General features: G+C 41.8%; 1 protein-coding gene across 3 annotated transcripts in view; it reads right to left on the bottom strand.

The window, feature by feature from the left end:
* FBXO15 (F-box protein 15) overlaps positions 1–17,940 on the bottom strand; it is a 248,681-nt gene that overhangs the window by 25,948 nt on the left and 204,793 nt on the right. Inside the window, exon 9 of one of the 3 annotated variants that reach the window (XM_077135246.1) lies at positions 3,212–3,351. The exons of the other annotated variants lie outside the window; for them this stretch is intronic. Within the exon in view, the coding sequence (XP_076991361.1) occupies positions 3,233–3,351 (119 nt within the window). The 3' untranslated portion in view covers positions 3,212–3,232. Of the gene's footprint in view, positions 1–3,211; positions 3,352–17,940 lie in introns of those variants that run through there. 3 annotated transcript variants of the gene reach the window in all.

Here is a 17,940-nt window from a genome sequence, read left to right as displayed (position 1 = left end):
GGCACAGGAAGCTACTCTGAGGTGAAGTGATAAGTCCTGCATAATTATCACATGACAGGGAAGTGCCAACAGGGTACTGAAAACCTTTTCAACTATTGTAGCCAAAAAAAAAACAAAAAACAACTAACCTGTTTGTAGTGAACATTTTCATATATATTTGCATTGGAGGAATGTTTCACCCTGACATTGTGAAATAAACAAGTAAAGAACAGAAATAGCAAGAATATTAGAAATGAAATTAATGAAGACTTTAAGAACTGGGCACTGGGCAGTTGCAGGCACAGAGGTGGAGGACTCACTGCAATTAAGACATCAGCTCTGGGACAGAAATCACCAGCCAGAACGGCTCCCGTGCTTAAACTGAGCTCCAGCAATCCAAGTAACGGGTCAGGAATTACTGTGCCCACACAGGAAATGAACATGAGAAAGAACAGATATTTTGCTAGGTACTCCTAGCAGAGAGATAAAAGGACTACTTGCTAATCCCAGGATTATGCTGGGATTATAAATTTCATGCGATCTGTGATTTATAATTTGATATCGTGTATATTTATTTCTAAATTAAATATCAATAACAGGTGATTATTTGGGGGATTAATACCTCGGTAAGAAATAGCTAAGTGTACAGACTCTGGACTCTCATTCCCTGGATTCACAATCCAACTTCCCTAATTACAAATGTTACTACACTTTCCTAAGCCTTGGCTTCCTCATCTGTACAATGGAAAAATAATTACAATAGCTTCATGTGCAGTAAAGAATTAAAGGCCTTGCCTTCGCTCTCTGTGCCAGTTCACATCTGTGGTGGACCCCAGAAAAGCTATGCCCTTTAATCCTCCTTTGAAATTGCTGGCTGGGAGCTTTTTGATTGTTCCCATGGAGATGTGACTCACCCAATTGTGGGTATTAACCTTGCCTTAGAGGGAGATGTGACTCCACCCATTCCAGGTGGGTCTTGATTAGTTTACTGGAATCCTTTAAAAGAGGAAGCATTTTGGAGAGAGCAGATCCATGAGAGCCATGAGAATCACAAGAGCCAATGAAGCCAGAGACCTTTGGAGACGAAGAAGGAAAACACCCTTGGGGAGCTTCATGAAACAAGAAGCCCGGAGAGAAAGCTAGCAGACGATGCCATGTTCACCATGTACCTTTCCATTTGAGAGAGAAATCCTGAACTTTATCAGCCTTCTTGAACCAAGGTGTGTTTCCCTGGATGCCTTAGATTGAACATTTCCATAGACTTGCTTTAATTTGGACATTTTCACGGACTTAGAACTGTAAACTTGCAACTTAATAAATTCCCCTTTTTAGAAGCCATTCCATTTCTGGTATGTTGCACTCCAGCAGCTAACAAACTAGAGCACCCTCCCATCCTGAGATGTCTGCCCAGGCCCTGGGAAGGTTCTGCTGGAGAAGAATGTCTTTGTCTACCTGGGAGCTGTGGCCTTCCAGATGGTCTATCAATGTGATTTATGATGTGATCTTCAGATCACGCAGTATCGGCTCGACCTTGAGGGGCTGGAGAGTAAGGTCAGCCATGTGGACATGTCAACATAGCTCAGCCCCATAAAACCTCTGAACACCCAGGCTCAAGCAAGCCTCTCTAGTTGGCAATACTCTGTGTGTGCTATCACATGTCTTTACTGGGAGAAATTAGTTCTGTCCAGGATTCCATGGGGAGAGGACACATGGAAGTTAGATATTTAGATCCTTTCTGGACTCCCTCCCATGTGCCTCTCCCCTTTCTGAATTACTCTGTATCCTTTCATTGTAATAAACCATAACTGCAAATCTAATAGCTTTCAGTGAGTTCCATGAGTCCTTCTAGCAAATTATTGAAACTCGAGAATCCCAAAACTCTGCAATCGGTGTCAGAAATGATGGTGAGCTTGGGGAGTCTTCCCTAACTTTACAATATCCCACACATGTTCTGTGAGGATTAGATGAGATAGTCCATACAAAGTGCTGAGCACAGGACTCACCACCCAGAAAGTGCCTGGGAAACATTAATGGGAGTAGTAGTAGTAGTATAAAAGCCCTTAACTGGGCAATCTGCTGGTATTTTTAAGGAAAGTTTCTTACTTAAAGACACAAATAGCATGTCTGGAATCCATTCTCCCCAGACAGATAGACAACCTTTCTCCCACTCTGGGGGATCATAAAGAAGAAGGCCTTGACGTACCGCCAACCCCTTTCAACCATGACCCACTCTGAGTATTAGATATTGGAATTCCTCATAAGATTTTGCTTGAAAAAAGCATTCCATGGGTAAGAATTACTATAAAAACCACTCTCTTTAGGTATTACCCTAGATTAGCTTGCCTGGACTGATCCTGTTTGGTTTTGCAAAACCAAAATCTATAATCTACTGTTGATACACATGAACAAGATAAGGATACATCTAGTGAAGTGCCAGTCATGCCCTTGCTTTCCTAATTAAACTGCTTATGATAGGAACAAGTCAATTCCACTTTGTGATCTGGCTCCCCAGTCCAAAGCACCTTGTTGCCCTTTGAATGATGAGCCCAAACACAGGACACCTATTTGAATCAACTCAATGATTTTGGCAACCTCTCTCTCCTGCCAATTGCCTTTAGTTGTTTTTTGTTTGTTTGTTTTTTTGCATGGGAAGACACCTACCAGTTGTCTTTAGAAAGTGCAAAATTATTTTAAATGTGAAAGTAAGCAAAGTGAAGTGTAGGTACTAAATCTGCTGAATCAACAAACCTAGGGTATTATAGACCAAATGAAAATGACTGTTTTGATTTTCTAACACTGATGCCTTCCAAAGTGAGGACAATGAAGAATGAGAAATACATACATGTAAAAACGAATAAAACAAAAACCCATTGTGAGATACCACTCTGAGACAGATGTTCTAGCAGCCTTGGCTTTATGGTGGATGTCAGGAAACACAAGTTATGAATCCTATATATCACTTTGGGCAGGTAATTTTTTTCCTACTAAATTAAGAATGTTTCATAAAATCCCTCTGACCTTAGTTAATCCAACCAACCTGCAGACAATACCACAGGCAGCTCGTGGGTTAGAGCATTTTGCAGGTGGCATTAGAAAATTACATGAGTACAGTCTGAATTTTTTTTATAGATCAAAAAAAATGAATGCTATTTATGAAATCTGTGTATTTAGGACAAAAATGTCTGTAAATGAAAGACAAAAATTTGAACAATTGCAGATAGAAAGACTGGTAAATCTGTAATTAGAACATGAGTCACAAGGAATGTACGATAAAGAATTCTGTGGCCAAATATGTTTGGGAAATGTCCGATTGTATTGCATCCTCTTGGAAGGCCATAAGGCAGGCTGGAGTAGTGGAGGTTCCAAGTAATCCTGTAGTGAAGGAACATATTTAACAAGACATTTTACAACCTATTTGACCATGGAATTCTTCTGCTATGTAACCCCACAATGATATTCTTTGTGAAGTATAGAATTTCAGTATAAACTCTGAGATAAAGAAAGGGACTGTCCCGTAAATTGCTGCAGACCAGCACAGTCCACACAGAGACACTAGGGACAATGAGCAAAATACCTATCAGAAAATAGAAACTGCCTAAAACATCCCTGGTTGTGTATTTTATGAGTAATTTAATTTAGAAGGATGCACTTTTAATAGCAGGCCCGCATCACAGCTAAATATCTCTGCCTTAGGTTATCACCTCAATTCTCGAGTGTACTACTGGTACTCAACAGCTAATTGCATACTTACTGATGAAAATTCGAGTTGTTTGTTTAAAGTCCTTACCAAAGACCCCTTCAGATTCTAGAGTAGATGTAACTAGTTCTAGAGTGGAAAACCAGTAGAGTAGTGACAAGCTTGGATGAGCTAGATTGGCAGTCCCTTTGCAAAATGCAGGGCTATGGGACCTGTCATGGTAGCTGTGCTATCTCCTTGTAATTGCACAATGAAGCTCCAGGAGGCAAACACAGGAGCCTGAAAATGGGCTACCCTTGGAAACCAACTCACCACTGGGTCCACATTGCTGTGCTGGATGCTACAAGGGCTACAAGTGTAACTTACAGTTCCTCTACTCAAAGAATGTAACGTCCTAATGCGGATACAGAGCCTTCATATGTGAAATGTGGGCATACATAAACAGTGTTCAAGTTTGCTAGCTTGAATGCAATATACCAGAAATGGAATGGCTTTTAAAAAGGGGAATTTAATAAGTTGCAAGTTTACAGTTCCAAGGCTGAGAAAATGTCCCAATTAAAGCAAGTATACAGAAATGTCCAATCTAAGGCATCCAGGGAAAGATATCTTGTTTCAAGGAGGCTGATGAAGTTCAGGGTTTCTCTCTCATCTGCAAAGGCATGTGGGGAACACAGCATTGTCTGCTGACTTTCTCTCCTGGCTTCCTGTTTCATGAAGCTCTCCAGGAGGCATTTTCCTTCTTCATCTTCAAAGGTCTTTTGCTGGTGGACTCACTGCTTCTCATGGCAATGTCATCCTCTGTCCTCTCTGAATCTCCTGGCTTTCTCTCTTGTTGTTCTCTTTTATAGGATTCCAGTAAACTAATCAAGACCCACCTAGAACGGGTGGAGACATGTTAATCCATCTTAACAAACACTCTTGATTGAGTCACATCTCCAGGGAGATGATCTAGTTACAGTTTCAAATATACAGTACTGAATAAGGATTAGAAGAAATGGCTGCCTTTACAAAATGGGATTAGGATTAAAACATTGCTTTTTTTTTTTTTAACATGGGCAGGCACCAGGAATCAAACCTGGGTCCTCGGGCATGGCAGGCAAGCATTCTTGCCTGCCGAGCCACCGTGGCCCACCCAAGACATTGCTTTTTTAGGGTACATACATCCTTTCAAACTGACACAAACAGTAAGAGGATTGCAAACTGCTATGTTAACAATGCAGACATGAGTTCAAGTTCACAGAGACAGACATCATCATAACTCAGAACATATTTCTAGAATAAGGTTCTTGTGCCTTGAAATCTGTGGATAGAGCGAACTCCAAGGAATTGTGACAGAAAAGACAGCTGAGCACTTTGGCCAACACAGCTTCCCCTGGACCAACTTCCAGCATGTTGCAAACGACTACAGGGCCAAGGGAAGCCACAGCCCCAGAAACAGTCCAGACACCAGGTCCACACCAGCACCCGGAGAACAACCGAAAAGGTATGAAAGCGAGCCATTAAGTGACTGCATAAGAGGTTCGGTAGCAGCCACAGAAAAAGCAATATAAACATTTACTGAGACTATGAAACTTCATGGTAAAAATGAGAAAGAAAGCTGGACTGAGATAGGATGAAGGAGTAGATGGCAACAAATTTCCTTCTTCCAATGATGAAAATATTAAACAATTACACAGAAGGAACCAGTTGTCTTAAAGCAACTGCTCTAGGTAAATCTCAGGTTGAACCTCCACTCACTTTGTCGTTCAGTACCTGTTGAGGGCACACTATGTGCTAGGCACTGTGCAGGAGAGAAAGAAGATGGGCACATAAAAATGTTAAAATGATAGGCAAACACTCAGCTACAAATTTCATTTAATTGGTCATTCCTCATAGCCAGTTCCACACAGAGAGCTTCCATGTTCCTCTTGGCTGCAGACCAAGAGTACTTTTGAAAGTGTTCTCTGCAATTAAGTTGAGGTGCACCATGCAAACACCCCTGAGAAATAAAAGCATAAATGGTGCTCGATCCACAACCCATAAAATGCATAAACCCAGGTAACATTTAATCATCAAAACACTAGGTAAGGGCTCCTCCTAACACAGTCAATGCTTTCCCCATCTCCTTGCAGGATTTGGGAGATACTATTGTGACAATAGCTATAAAGGACTTAAAATCCTCAGAGGAATTTTATGGTCCAGGGGGGAAAAAATCCTGCATTTGCCTCTCAGTGTTCTAAACAGCCCAAGTGGCATTTTGCAAATTCAAGCACCCCAACAAGGGGGCCCCACCAGAGCAGCCCATGAGTTCCTCCAGCAGGTGAGACCACAGAGCTGCCTCTATCAGACGCCTCCTCTGGCATTGCCCAGCAGGTGTACCTGTAGACTCGTGGGCACACACTGGCTACCTGGAATCTCCAGACATATCAAACACAGCTGCATCTTCCAAAGCAGACCCCAACCAAACACACATGGGAGCCAGCAGAGTGCACTTCAGAGTAAAGCTGGCTAGGCTGAGAATCCCAGCCCATTTACCTCAGGGCACCCCATTGCAGCTGCATCTGGTGAAACAGGATTAATCTCTCCAGACAAAGGAGTGAGGGCTATTTACCCAGGGGAGGTGGTTAAAGGTTTAGGAGGCACTGAAGTGTTAATCTCTTTAGATGGAGTTTGGATAGCCAGCTCCTCAGGGAAAACTGGAGGTCAGGAATTTGTTTCCTCAGGGCAGACTGGAGGTAGTGCAGCTGTTTCCTCAAACAGACCATTACCAGTTTATCTAGCAAAAACTCAACAGAATCCAGGGTTTCCATGTTCCCATAATTACCAACCCATTTGTCCCCATCCCAAATTTCAGGATCCCATTGTTTCCCAGTCAATGCCCTTACTTCAACAGCAGACACTCTGCAAGGTTGAGAATTTAGTTTACATTGTAAATCTGCTGCTCAAACAATGAGACTCTGTGTTGTTTACATAGATCTCAAGTCTGCCACCACAGGAAATAAGATTTTCTTTCAGGGCCACATAGAAACTTATATCTTTCATATGGCATGTAAGTTGCAAATTTGAAGGCTTCAGCTCATCCCTTTCTTTTATAACTGCATCCAGCATATCTAAGAGCAACCAATCAAACATCCTTATACCTCTTAACTCCACAAAACTTTGCTAAGGGGTCAAAGACACTGGCACTGGAGCCTTGCCTCATATAACAGCATGATTAGAAGAATCAAATGGTGATATTTTGAGCGTCTCTCTTGCCAACTCACCCAATGGACTGTCAGCGCCATCTTGATTATTGGAAATAGAGTCTTTAGTGCCTTTGAATCTAACCAGAGTAGAAAAACAATTGCAAGACCCAGTTTCAAGATTTTGTTTCTCAAGAACCTCTCCCAGTACCAAAGCTGTATTAGTCAGAATTATCTAGAGAAACAGAACCAACAGGAGATATAGTAGATATGGGATTTTATAAAAGTATCTCATGCAACAGTGGGGATGCACGAGTCCAAATTCTACAGGGCAGGCTGCAAACTGGCAACAATGATGAATTCCCAGGAAAGGCTGGTTGGTTGAAGTAAGGATAAACATTCTCTCTTTTTCTTGCTGAAGTCATCACCTCTCCATTCTTCAATTGATTGAATTAAATCCAACTGTTTGGATTTGCTCATTGTGGAAGACACTCCCCCTTAATTGATTGTAGATGTAATCAGCCTTAGAGGCAATCAACTGACGATTTAAGTTCATGAAATGTCCTCACAATAATGGTTAGGCCAGGGATTGTTTGACCAGACAACTGGGCACCATCATATGGCCAAGGTGACACATTAACTTAACCTTTGCAGAGGGCTTCTGCTGGAGTACCATCTGGGCCTCTCTCCAACCCCTCACCTTTCTCCCAAGAGGGACTGAGAAAGCTGGCCACACACCACCTCAGCTCTTCTCTCCAGAGGCTCCTGGCAGACTCTGTTAAGAAGAACAGACCTGCAGGGGAAATGAACCAGACAGCATATCCTGAGGCCACATTGGCTGATTCCCTTAGACCTGAAAGAAGCTGTGGTTCTGACCTATCAGCTAGCCTGCACTATCCAGAGAGAAGTATGACCAGCTGTCATGACAAAAACCCCAACCAGGCTCCTGCTCTCCTCACATGTGCATGATGGGGAAGTGAGGGAAGAAATAAGCAAGGAAACAAATTAAATAAACATGATCATTAGAGGTAGTAGCAAGTATCATGAGTAAACCAAAACAGGGGGAAGGGACAGGATGATGGGGTAAGGGCTACCATTTCAGAAAGAATGGGTTAGCTGGCCTAACATAGGCACTGAACAGTCTGAAGCTCCTGCCTTGCCTCCAATACTACAGTAAATATCAGAAAAAATGTTAAAAAGATGTTTCTTGAATTGGCAGTACTTCAGGATCAGTATTATGAACCTTAATTACTGTTAGAGAATAGATGCACAGAAGTACATGTCAGTTGGATTCTGGTTGCTATAAATCTAAATGACAGGTGTTTTCATTCATTCATTCAACAAGTATCCATGGGTCAGGCACAGGAGAGGAAGCACTGAGGAACTGAGACCTGCTCACTGATGCCTTAACTTCCTGTAACAAGTTACCATGAATTTGGTGGCTTAAAACAACAGAAATGTCTTTTTTCCTATTTCTGTACATTAGAAACCCAATGTGGGTCTCACTGGGTGAGAATGAGCATGATCTGCATTCCTTCTGGAGTCTCCAAGAAAGAACCCATTTCTTTGCCTTTTCCAGCATCTAGAGGCCACCAACATGGCCTGGCCATGACCCCATCCTCTGTCTTCAGTCTGACGCCCTCTTCTGCTCCCTCTTACACTTTCAAGGTCCATCCAGATAATCCAGGATAATCTGTTTCTTTCTTTCTTTGTCTTGTAATCTTTTCTTGCACACTGTACATTTTAATATATTAAAGTGTTATCTCTGGAATTTAGTCCCCAAGCTGTCTATATTTTAAGTGTCTTTCCACCTCATAAAATGACAGAAATTTCCTTGAGTGCCAATGGTACCAAACAAAAGTGGTGGGTTCTCTGTCCAATGCACACAAAGGACCAGTTTCTTTTTGCTAGGCGCAAAGCAAGAGATCAGATACCCTATAGCCTAAAAATCTGTCTCCCTGAATTACGTTTAATTCTGATAGTTTTATGGTATCAAAAGATGGGCAGGTTTTAAGATAATAAGCATAGTGGCTCTAGATGATGTAATGAGAGATGATCTAATTATTGAGCATGTGCATGTTGGTTGCATGCTTAGTCATAGAACATATATAAGAAAATGGCAGCTTTAACATTATGATGGCCATGATTTTTAGTATAATAATGAGGTAAAAGTCATTTATAGGCTAAAGTTAAATCTGCACATGTCAGGGGGCCCAATTTGGTTAGATACAGTTTTTTGTTTTTTTGGGTTTTTTTGGTAATCAAGATAATTTTGGAATTGGGGTGGGTTAGCTCTGGGCTGACTCAAGGCCCTTCATTAATAAATATTGGGGGCTGTGTTTACTGATCATAAGACTCAAAATTCCAAAAACTAGATAAAATAAGTACAAGTCAAGGTCAGTCACAATCATAAGGGCACACGATAAAAGCTATTCAATCATTATCAGAGATCAAGACAACTGGATTACAGCTCAAAGATTTCAGGTATTTCCCTCTGTCTACTCTAATATATCATAAAGTAAAAAAGGAATATCTATATAATGATTCAATAAATAAAATCATTAACTTCTCGGTTACACCAGAATACAAAAATCACTATTTGCAGTCTTTGCAAATTGTTTCTGTGTCAGTCAATGGTAACAAGAAGATCAGCTTGATGCAAAACTCAGGTGAAGCATCTTCTCCATTTCTTCTGAGCCAGGACCTGGGCTCACATTCACTGGTGGATTTAGTAGCTCCCCTGCGCACAGGACTCAGAATGCTCCCTCTACTCTCAGTGAAACAATTTCCCTTTCCATCCTCCCTGGAGTTGTATCATATGTCTTAAAATTGTTAGTCCTTTGCCCCAGGCCACTTTTATCTAATTGTGCCTTACACTACTTTAGCTGTGGGCAAGCTGCTTCTGCTACAGGGTAAGTTTTTGGAAGGTGAGCCAAAGCTGAGTATCCCTGTTGAGTATTTCAGGCTTCTACCCATTAGACTGACACCACATACAGGTACCCCAGTATGTGCACAGGGTTTACTCTGCTGCCTCTGGAACAGGGGATAAGGACCCACAATGGAGCACAGGCCAGCTCCACACTCAACCAGGGAGGGAAGGGGTGAGGGACCTGCAAGGGTGCCATAAGCTTCTCCCACATTTTCAAAGCTTTGTTTTCTTGATTTGGCACTAACGCAATTACTGAAACTCTTCATTGTTTTTCATAGTTTTGAACAAGATGGCCTTGCCAGTTTTGTAAATTAAAATACAAAATTCTTGTAAATTAAAATACAAGAGAGGGCCATGGTGGCTCAGCAGGCAAGAATGCTTGCCTGCCATGCCAGAGGACCCGGGTTCAATTCCTGGCGCCTGCCCATGTTTAAAAAAAAAGCACATAGAATCTGCACATAAGCAAAGCAGTATAAGACAATATCGGTCAGAGAGTGATTTTAATGTTGGGCAGGCCACAGTGGCTCAGCAGGCAGGAATGCTTGCCTGTAATGCCAGAGGACCTGGGTTCGATTCCTGGTGCCTGCCCATGTTAAAAAAAAAAAAATACAAGATTCTTTAGTGGAATGGCACCCTGGAGTGTCTTATGATGCCATGTTGGTTGGCCAGAAGTCAAAAGTGAACTATCTTAAGGGTCCATTACCCTGCATCCCACATCCATCCTCATGGGGCTTCATGTTAACAGGGAAACTGGTTACCCAATGTTTCCAGGCTGATGCTGTCCAGCTAATGTTCCTTTAACCTGATACAACCAGGACAGGCTTTGACCTTTGTATAGCACTGCTGACATTAACACAGAGGTCATAAAATGTGCCTCCTCTTAAGAATATAAGGGATAGAAGAGCAGCCTGTTTAACTGTTATGAGTGATGTCACATTTTTGATAGGAAGAGATGACAGTAAATTAAAATACAAACCCTGCATCACTGCTCTTTATCTACTTGATTACTTAGCATAAACCAACTCCAAGAGACACAGCAATTTAACCTCGGAATTCTAATTAGCATTGATGGGTAGACTGTGCATGCTTAATTCATTAGATAAAATATTTATGCCATGATACCTCTTGTTACTTTTATTATCATCATATATAAATTATATTATCACAGATTTATGAGTAAATCATTTATACTTCTTCAGGTTGAGCCAAAGTAATTACCATAAACCCACTTTGCGGCCTGAAAGTTAAGCACCATAATAAGTTATTCCATGCAACATTTAGCTTTTATATTATGTCAGCCTCTAATATTTCATATTTCACAATTAAAAAGTGAAATTCCAAAAATGAAAATAATCATTATTTGGCCCATATGTATCACCTCCTGACTCTTGTCTTTTCTACTACAGAATAAAAGGTTTGCCTCAGAAGGCCTTTCCAGCTATCGCTTCTGGATACTGTTATTCTAAAGAGGTTAATGAGAATCTTAGTTCTTTACAATGTATCACCTAGTCCTGGAGACTGTAACAGAGCAGATCTCTATGTTGAGGGATGTGTTGGATGCCCTTCCTCACTGTGGTTTCTCCTCTCACTCTTTCTTGCAACCCATGCCCTGGTTTACTGAGTACCTGAGAGTCCAAGGAGAACCCAGGACTCTGCACCATTCCTTATCAATGGAGTCTATTATGTTCTCATGAATATGCTGTGCAGTTTTACATCTAGGCTTCTCTTTCTCCGCTCTCTTAACGTGGGGCCCCTCTACTCTTATATCCTTGTAGGTTCTATTCATTCTCCTTTTTTCTCAGCCAAGTTATTGGCTTATAGATCTGTAAGTGTGGTCCTTATTCTTTCTTCATGTGGCATGTGGTGTTTTGGAGCTGTATGTACCCCAGAAAAACACTTTCTTAAATTTACTCCATTCCTGTGGGTGTAAACCCATTGTAAGTAAGACGTTTTGATGAGGCTACATCAATTAAGGTGTGACCCACCTCAGTCAAGCTGAGCCTTAATCCTATTACTTGAGTCCTTTAATAGAGAATGGAATGCAGACAGAGAGAGAGAGACAGAAGCACGAAGCTGAACGTAATGAAACTTGAAACCTGGGAGACAGGAGAGACCCGTAGATGCCACCATGGGCCTTGCTATGTGTCCCAAGAGCCAAGGATCACCAGCAGCTCATCCTCAGGAAGAACCAAGGCCAGCAGCTGAACTTCACGAAGAAAGCATTTCCCTGATGATGCTGTAAGTTGGACATTTTCCTGAACTCTAACCATAAGCTAATAAATTCCCATTGTTTAAGCCCAAACCATTTCATGGCATCTGCTTTAAGCAGCCTAGGAAACTAAAACAGGAATTTTCCCAGCCAAAACTTCTGGTTAACCCTTCCCTGTTTCTCCAAGTCTGTTCTCTATTACAATCAATCCACTTCTGGCTAACTTCCCTACCTAGCATAACTTTCTGTATAACTATATATATATATAACTGCATACTAGAAGCTCCCAGGTCACTTCCCTTCGTGTTTCATTGACTACAATTAGTTTCACGGTCCTGTTAGAGGCCTGGGAGACAGGATCTCCTCAGTGCCTTATCAGCAGAGGGATGCAGGATGTGCGTGAATGCCTCCCCTCACCACTCACCATTTCAGAGCAGAACAATGTGCTGCTTTTCCAGTAAAAAAAAAAAAAAAGTGACAGTGATCCTGACAGGCAGGAATTCTAGCTTTTTCCCCACTCCCTAAGCCTTGAATTTATGATATTTACGTATGGGAACCATGGCTCTTGGAGTAAGCTAAGAAGACCAGCACAAAGTAGAGAGCCCAAGAGACAACAGTGGAAGCCCTGGAAGTAGGGCTGAAAAGTGAGGCCCAAGGCAAGGTGGGGATCAGAGTCTATGTTGGTGACACAGGGCAGAGGTGGGGTGAGAAGCAGGACAGGCAGACTCTGCTTCTTCTGTCACTCCAAGTAGGGTAAAGAATATTGAAAATGGTACGTTGGTGATAAGGAGAATGTTCAGCTTCCAAGTACCATTACTAACTTAACACTCATGTTAGTTTGGTTAATTTAACTTTTTAAATAACTCTGTCTTCTGAGTTCTGGCAAGGAATGTAAACACCTATGTGTGTGTTCTGTGTTCCCTGAAGTGCTGGGAAAGGGAAGTACCGTGCACGCAGAAGTAATGTTTTCAGAAATGGAAGTCTCCTGCTCTAGATCTAACAAACAGAGTCATTTTGCCAAGCAACATGTTACTGGGAACAGATAAAGGCTTCATCTCATGCAACAGTCCTTGGTACAATCAGACCAATGACAAAGCTGAGAAATAAAACAAGGTCCCCGGAAGGCTGTATCTCCCACTGCTTACAGGTATCATAAGTCCATCTGGCAGCCACAGTGGGATTTGCTGGGCATCACAGTGACTATTTCTAACGTCTCTCTTCTGAGCCTCCTGCTTCAGGGGGATCTAGGAAAAAAAGAACTAAGGAGTTCTCAAGGGAGCCTCTAGTTCCTCAAGAAGTAGAACAAGGTATTGAGGGAGGACAAGCAAACAACCAAGGGTTTCTCCTCCAAACATACAGGGACCACACAAGTGGATCAAAAGTTCAGTCTTCTGCCTACCCTGATGGGTGAAGTAAAATAAGAACTTTCCTATCAGCCATGAACAACGCTTGCTTCTAGTACAAGCAGCAGGAACTGCAGGCAGCTGTACTGGATTGCACAGTTGAGTGCCAGTGGATTAGAACACCTCTGGGGCAGGATTTGAGTAACTCCCGCTCCCGCACATGGCTGGGTTAGACTCAGTCCAGGTAAGGTTCTTCTGGTTCATGTAGCAACCCTGAGCCAGTCAATTCTGGCCACAACAGCAGCGCTAACAAAGTAACAATTATGAAAATAGCAATAACAACAAAATGTAAAGAAATTGTTCACTACTAAAACAACATTGTACATGCTGGTGGGCTCTGGGATGGCCTCAGTCTTGATCCACCTGAGGGTCTGGAAGTACAATGTGGCGGGGAACTTGGAAGGAAACTTCTCCACACAGAGAGCATGCCACTGTCCTTGGGGTTTCTGCACCCCTAATTTTACCATCAAAATAATTTTCTATCTATTTAATGAGATGAGATGGCTATAAATTCACCAACAGCATGCTTATTAGACTCATTTGTCTGCATTTGTGTCAGGATGCATTAAAGTTATAATTAATCTACCAACATTATTTCTCAGATTGTGCCCTAAGAAAGGACATATCATTTCTGCCAAGACACAGACAATTTCTTGCTGCCTAAACCTCACCTCCCTCTTCTATGTAAACCCACTCTGCAACGAACAGATCAAAACCACCTCTTCTCTGGAGCTTCATGAGCTTCTTGGGCAATTAACTTACCAGCTGTCTTTTCATGTGATCATATGTGAATATGCATACTGAAGCTTAAAATCCTTGATGGCAAAGAGAATAAAATATACCTATCCATAGTGTCTAGCATATTATTTTTCCCAAAGTAGTGCTCAAAAAGTCATTGTTAGTTGACTGAACTCATTAAGAAGAGTTTGGGGCCACTAACTTTCATATATGATCGTTAGCAACAACAGGACGGCGCAAGCGAGCCTGGGGCTCAGTCTTCCCTCTGACACTCGCAGCTGTGAGACCCTGGGCACCTGAGTTAACCCCTTTAAATGCGAGTTTCCATATCCATACAAGGGAAATATAATGCCTACTTTAAAGGTTTTGAAGATTATATAAGATAGATTTTTGAAGATGCTATCAGTTACTACTCAACACTTATCCTCTCCTTTTTTTAAAGGAAAAATTCCAATTTTCTTCAATATGACAAGATATCCCCTTAAAAGACTGACTTTCACAGATTCAATTTTGAGACCAGGCAAGGTTTGCTAGGTATTTCTGATTTTTAAAATATTCTCTTAAAGTAGACATTTCACTTTCTCCTTCATTTCCTTTTTCCTGTCACCTCTTTCCTTCTGTTCTTCCTCCTGCCCATCCCCCTCCTCTTCCTCCTGCCCCTCCTCTTCCTCCTGCTTCTCCCCCTCATCTTCCTCCCGCCCCTCTCCCTCCTCTTACTTCTTCTCCACCCTCCCCCTTTTCCTCTTCTTCTCCCACTTCTCCTCCTTCTATTCCTCTCCTTTCTTGTTCCCCTTCTCCTGGGAAGTGATGTGAGATTGAAGGAACTGGTGTTATGTGACCATGAGGAGCAAAGTATCAGTAATTCAAGAAACATTATTAAATGTCAAAAGTCTACCAGCCACTCCCTTCAGTGCCTCAGGGAACAAAATAGACAAACATAGATAGCAATTATAAATCATGTGGGAAGGATGGCTCTTGTTGAGAAGATGCTTTAGGACAAGGCTTTAAGGAGGTAAGGAATGGAGCCATCTGGTGCTGAGGGCAGAGCACAGGCAGAGGGACAGCAGTCAAGGGCTCTAAGGGGGCAGGAGGCCTGATGTTTCAGGAAACACGAAACAGTGCACTGTGGCTAGTAGAAGGGCAAATGTAAATGGGAGACAGGGACCAGATCCTGTAGGGATGGAAATGGGGAGATGGGGACCAGATCTTAAAAGGATGGTAACGGGAGGACAATATCAGATCCTATAGGGATGGAAATGGGGAGACAAGGACCACATCCTGCATGGATGGTAATGGGGGGACAAGGACCAGATCCTATAGGGATGGTAATGGGGGGACAGGGACCAGGTCCTGCATGGATGGTAATGGGGGGACAAGGACCAGATCCTATAGGGATGGCAATGGGGGGACAGGGACCAGGTCCTGCATGGATGGTAATGGGGGGACAGGGATCAGATCCTATAGGGATGGTAATGTGGAGACAGCACTCCTGGCCCCCTTGCTGCCCCCTCCCCACAATGCAGAATGAAGCCAGCTTACACTCCCACTGTGGGTCCCTGGCCCTATTTCAAAGAGAGCAAAGTGGACACTGCACACATCCTGAGGGGTATGTATGTCAGTGCCAGCCTATTGGGTGAAAGTCTGAGAAACTGGGCCATATACCTGTCTCAGGCTTGCAACTCAAGAGTTTGTTCCAGGTAGAGAAGTGACTTGCAGACAATAGGACAAAGTGAGAAACAAGTAGTGGTTGGTGACAAGGTATTACCTACCTTGTTACTCAGGAGAACACATGCAGGGTGCAGCTCTGCTCCAAATGGTATAGAGAGGGTGTTCACTTGAACTCCCTGTAAACCTTAAAAAGGGAATCCCTAAGGCCTCTAGTAAACACAAGCTAAAGAAAAGAAGCAGAGTCCCTGGCTGCCCAAATCCATGCAGGCTCAGCTAAGAGACAGAGGACCTGGGGTTTCCCATTTGGTTCAGGCTGATTTTTTTTTTGGAACAACTGAAATTTTTATTATAAAGTTGGCATATAAAATTACTGGGAGCCATATCTTCAATTTTCCTCGTGTGATTTGTTATTTTTTGCTGGTGTCTAGACATTTAATTACCTTAATTAGTTTATTCTGGAGATTGCTTTCACTTCTCTTACCTAGTATTTTCTTGCTGGATAAATTTGTTGTCTATCTGTTCTTTGACATTCAGTTCAGGTTTATCTGTACCTCTAGCTTAGGTTTGTTTAACAGGGGAGAATTTTTCGGTTTCTGTTTTCTTGTTTCTTGCCCTGCTTGTATGGTGCCTTTTTCCCCCCCACCCTTAGGAGGGTCTACGTTGGTATTATAGACCCCAGCTGGGTTTTCCCGGACAAACTGGCCTCCTATCAGGGGGAAGGAGTCACCTGCGTCAGTTTTCCCTGAGGGTGAGACCCAGCAGGTTAAAAGACTTTCCTGTGAAGTCTCTGGGCTCTGTTTTTCTTATCCTGTCCAGTATGCTGCACTTGTCTGTCAGGCTGATCTCCTTAATAGTAGGTCTAAGCTCTCAAGGAGACCACCAGACAAAGCAGAACCAATTTGCAAAGACAGTGAAAGGGGCTTTTGCTTTGGTTTGATTGTTTTGATTATTCCCTGTTAGTCAAGAAAATCTCTGTCCATATTGCCAGCTGAATGCAAACTTGAGGAACAGACACCTCAGGGATTAAATCCTGGAGTTAAGACTTCAAAATACTAAAATGTACAGTGTGCTAGAGAAGACTATAAGACAAACAAAGAAAAAGGAAATGATGGTCTATCTAAACAAACAAGATAATAATACAGAAACCATCAACTAAGAAGATCAGGCTTAAAAACTTCTGAGAGACATTTTTAAAAAATGATTCTCAATATGCCTCAGGAGACAAAATAAAACGCAAAGAAAGAACTAAAGAATATAAGGAAAACAATGAATGTACAAGATGGGAATCTCTTTAAAATTCCCAATAGAAATTCTGGCATTGAAGAACAATAACTAACATGAAAAATTCCCTAGACAATTTCAACAGCAGATTGGAGGTGACAGAATAAAGAATCAGTGATCTTCAGAGACAAGATAACTGAAATTATTCAGACTGAGAAGCAAAAAGATAAAAGAATAAAAAAGAACAAATAGAGCCCAAGGAATCTGTGGGACACCATCAAGTATAGCAATATACTCATTACGGGAGTCCCAGAAGAAGGAGAAAGTAAGAAAGAAGCAGAGTAATATTCAAACAAATAACAGCAGAAAACAACAAATTTGATGAAAGACATAAATCTACACATTCAAGGATCCAATAGATCCCAGGAAAAATGGATTATCTCTTTGAGTTTATCCATGCCTATACCCATAGTAATTCAATTTTTCAATGCCAAGGACAATTGGAATACTTTCACTGAAAAACTGCAAGTGAAAAGCAACTAGTTATGTTTAGGGACTACCAGTTAGATTCATTGTGGATTTCTTATCAGAAACCATGGAAGCAAGAAGACAGCGGAAGCGATATTTAAAGTTCTGAAAGAAAAAATTCCCAACCAAGAAGTTTAAATCCAGCATTTCTTTCAGAAATGAGAGAGAGCTTAAGAAATTTACAGATAAGCCAAAGCTGAGGGACTATATAACAAACAGACCTGCCCTGCAAACAATGCCAAAAGGAATTATTCAGCCTGAAGGGAAAGGACACGAAACAGAGGATCAGACTGGCATAAAAAAATAAAGGCCTCCTGTAAAGATAATCTTTTGGATAATTATAAATGTAGGTATTAATTTATTTTATGTTTGTAATATAGCTTCTCTCATTACTTCTTACAGGTGTT

Source organism: Tamandua tetradactyla, chromosome 18 (assembly GCF_023851605.1).
Source record: "Tamandua tetradactyla isolate mTamTet1 chromosome 18, mTamTet1.pri, whole genome shotgun sequence".
In the NCBI taxonomy this organism is placed as follows: domain Eukaryota; kingdom Metazoa; phylum Chordata; class Mammalia; order Pilosa; family Myrmecophagidae; genus Tamandua; species Tamandua tetradactyla.
Note: the sequence above shows the minus strand (reverse complement) of the source record. Positions and strands in the feature narration are given on the sequence as shown.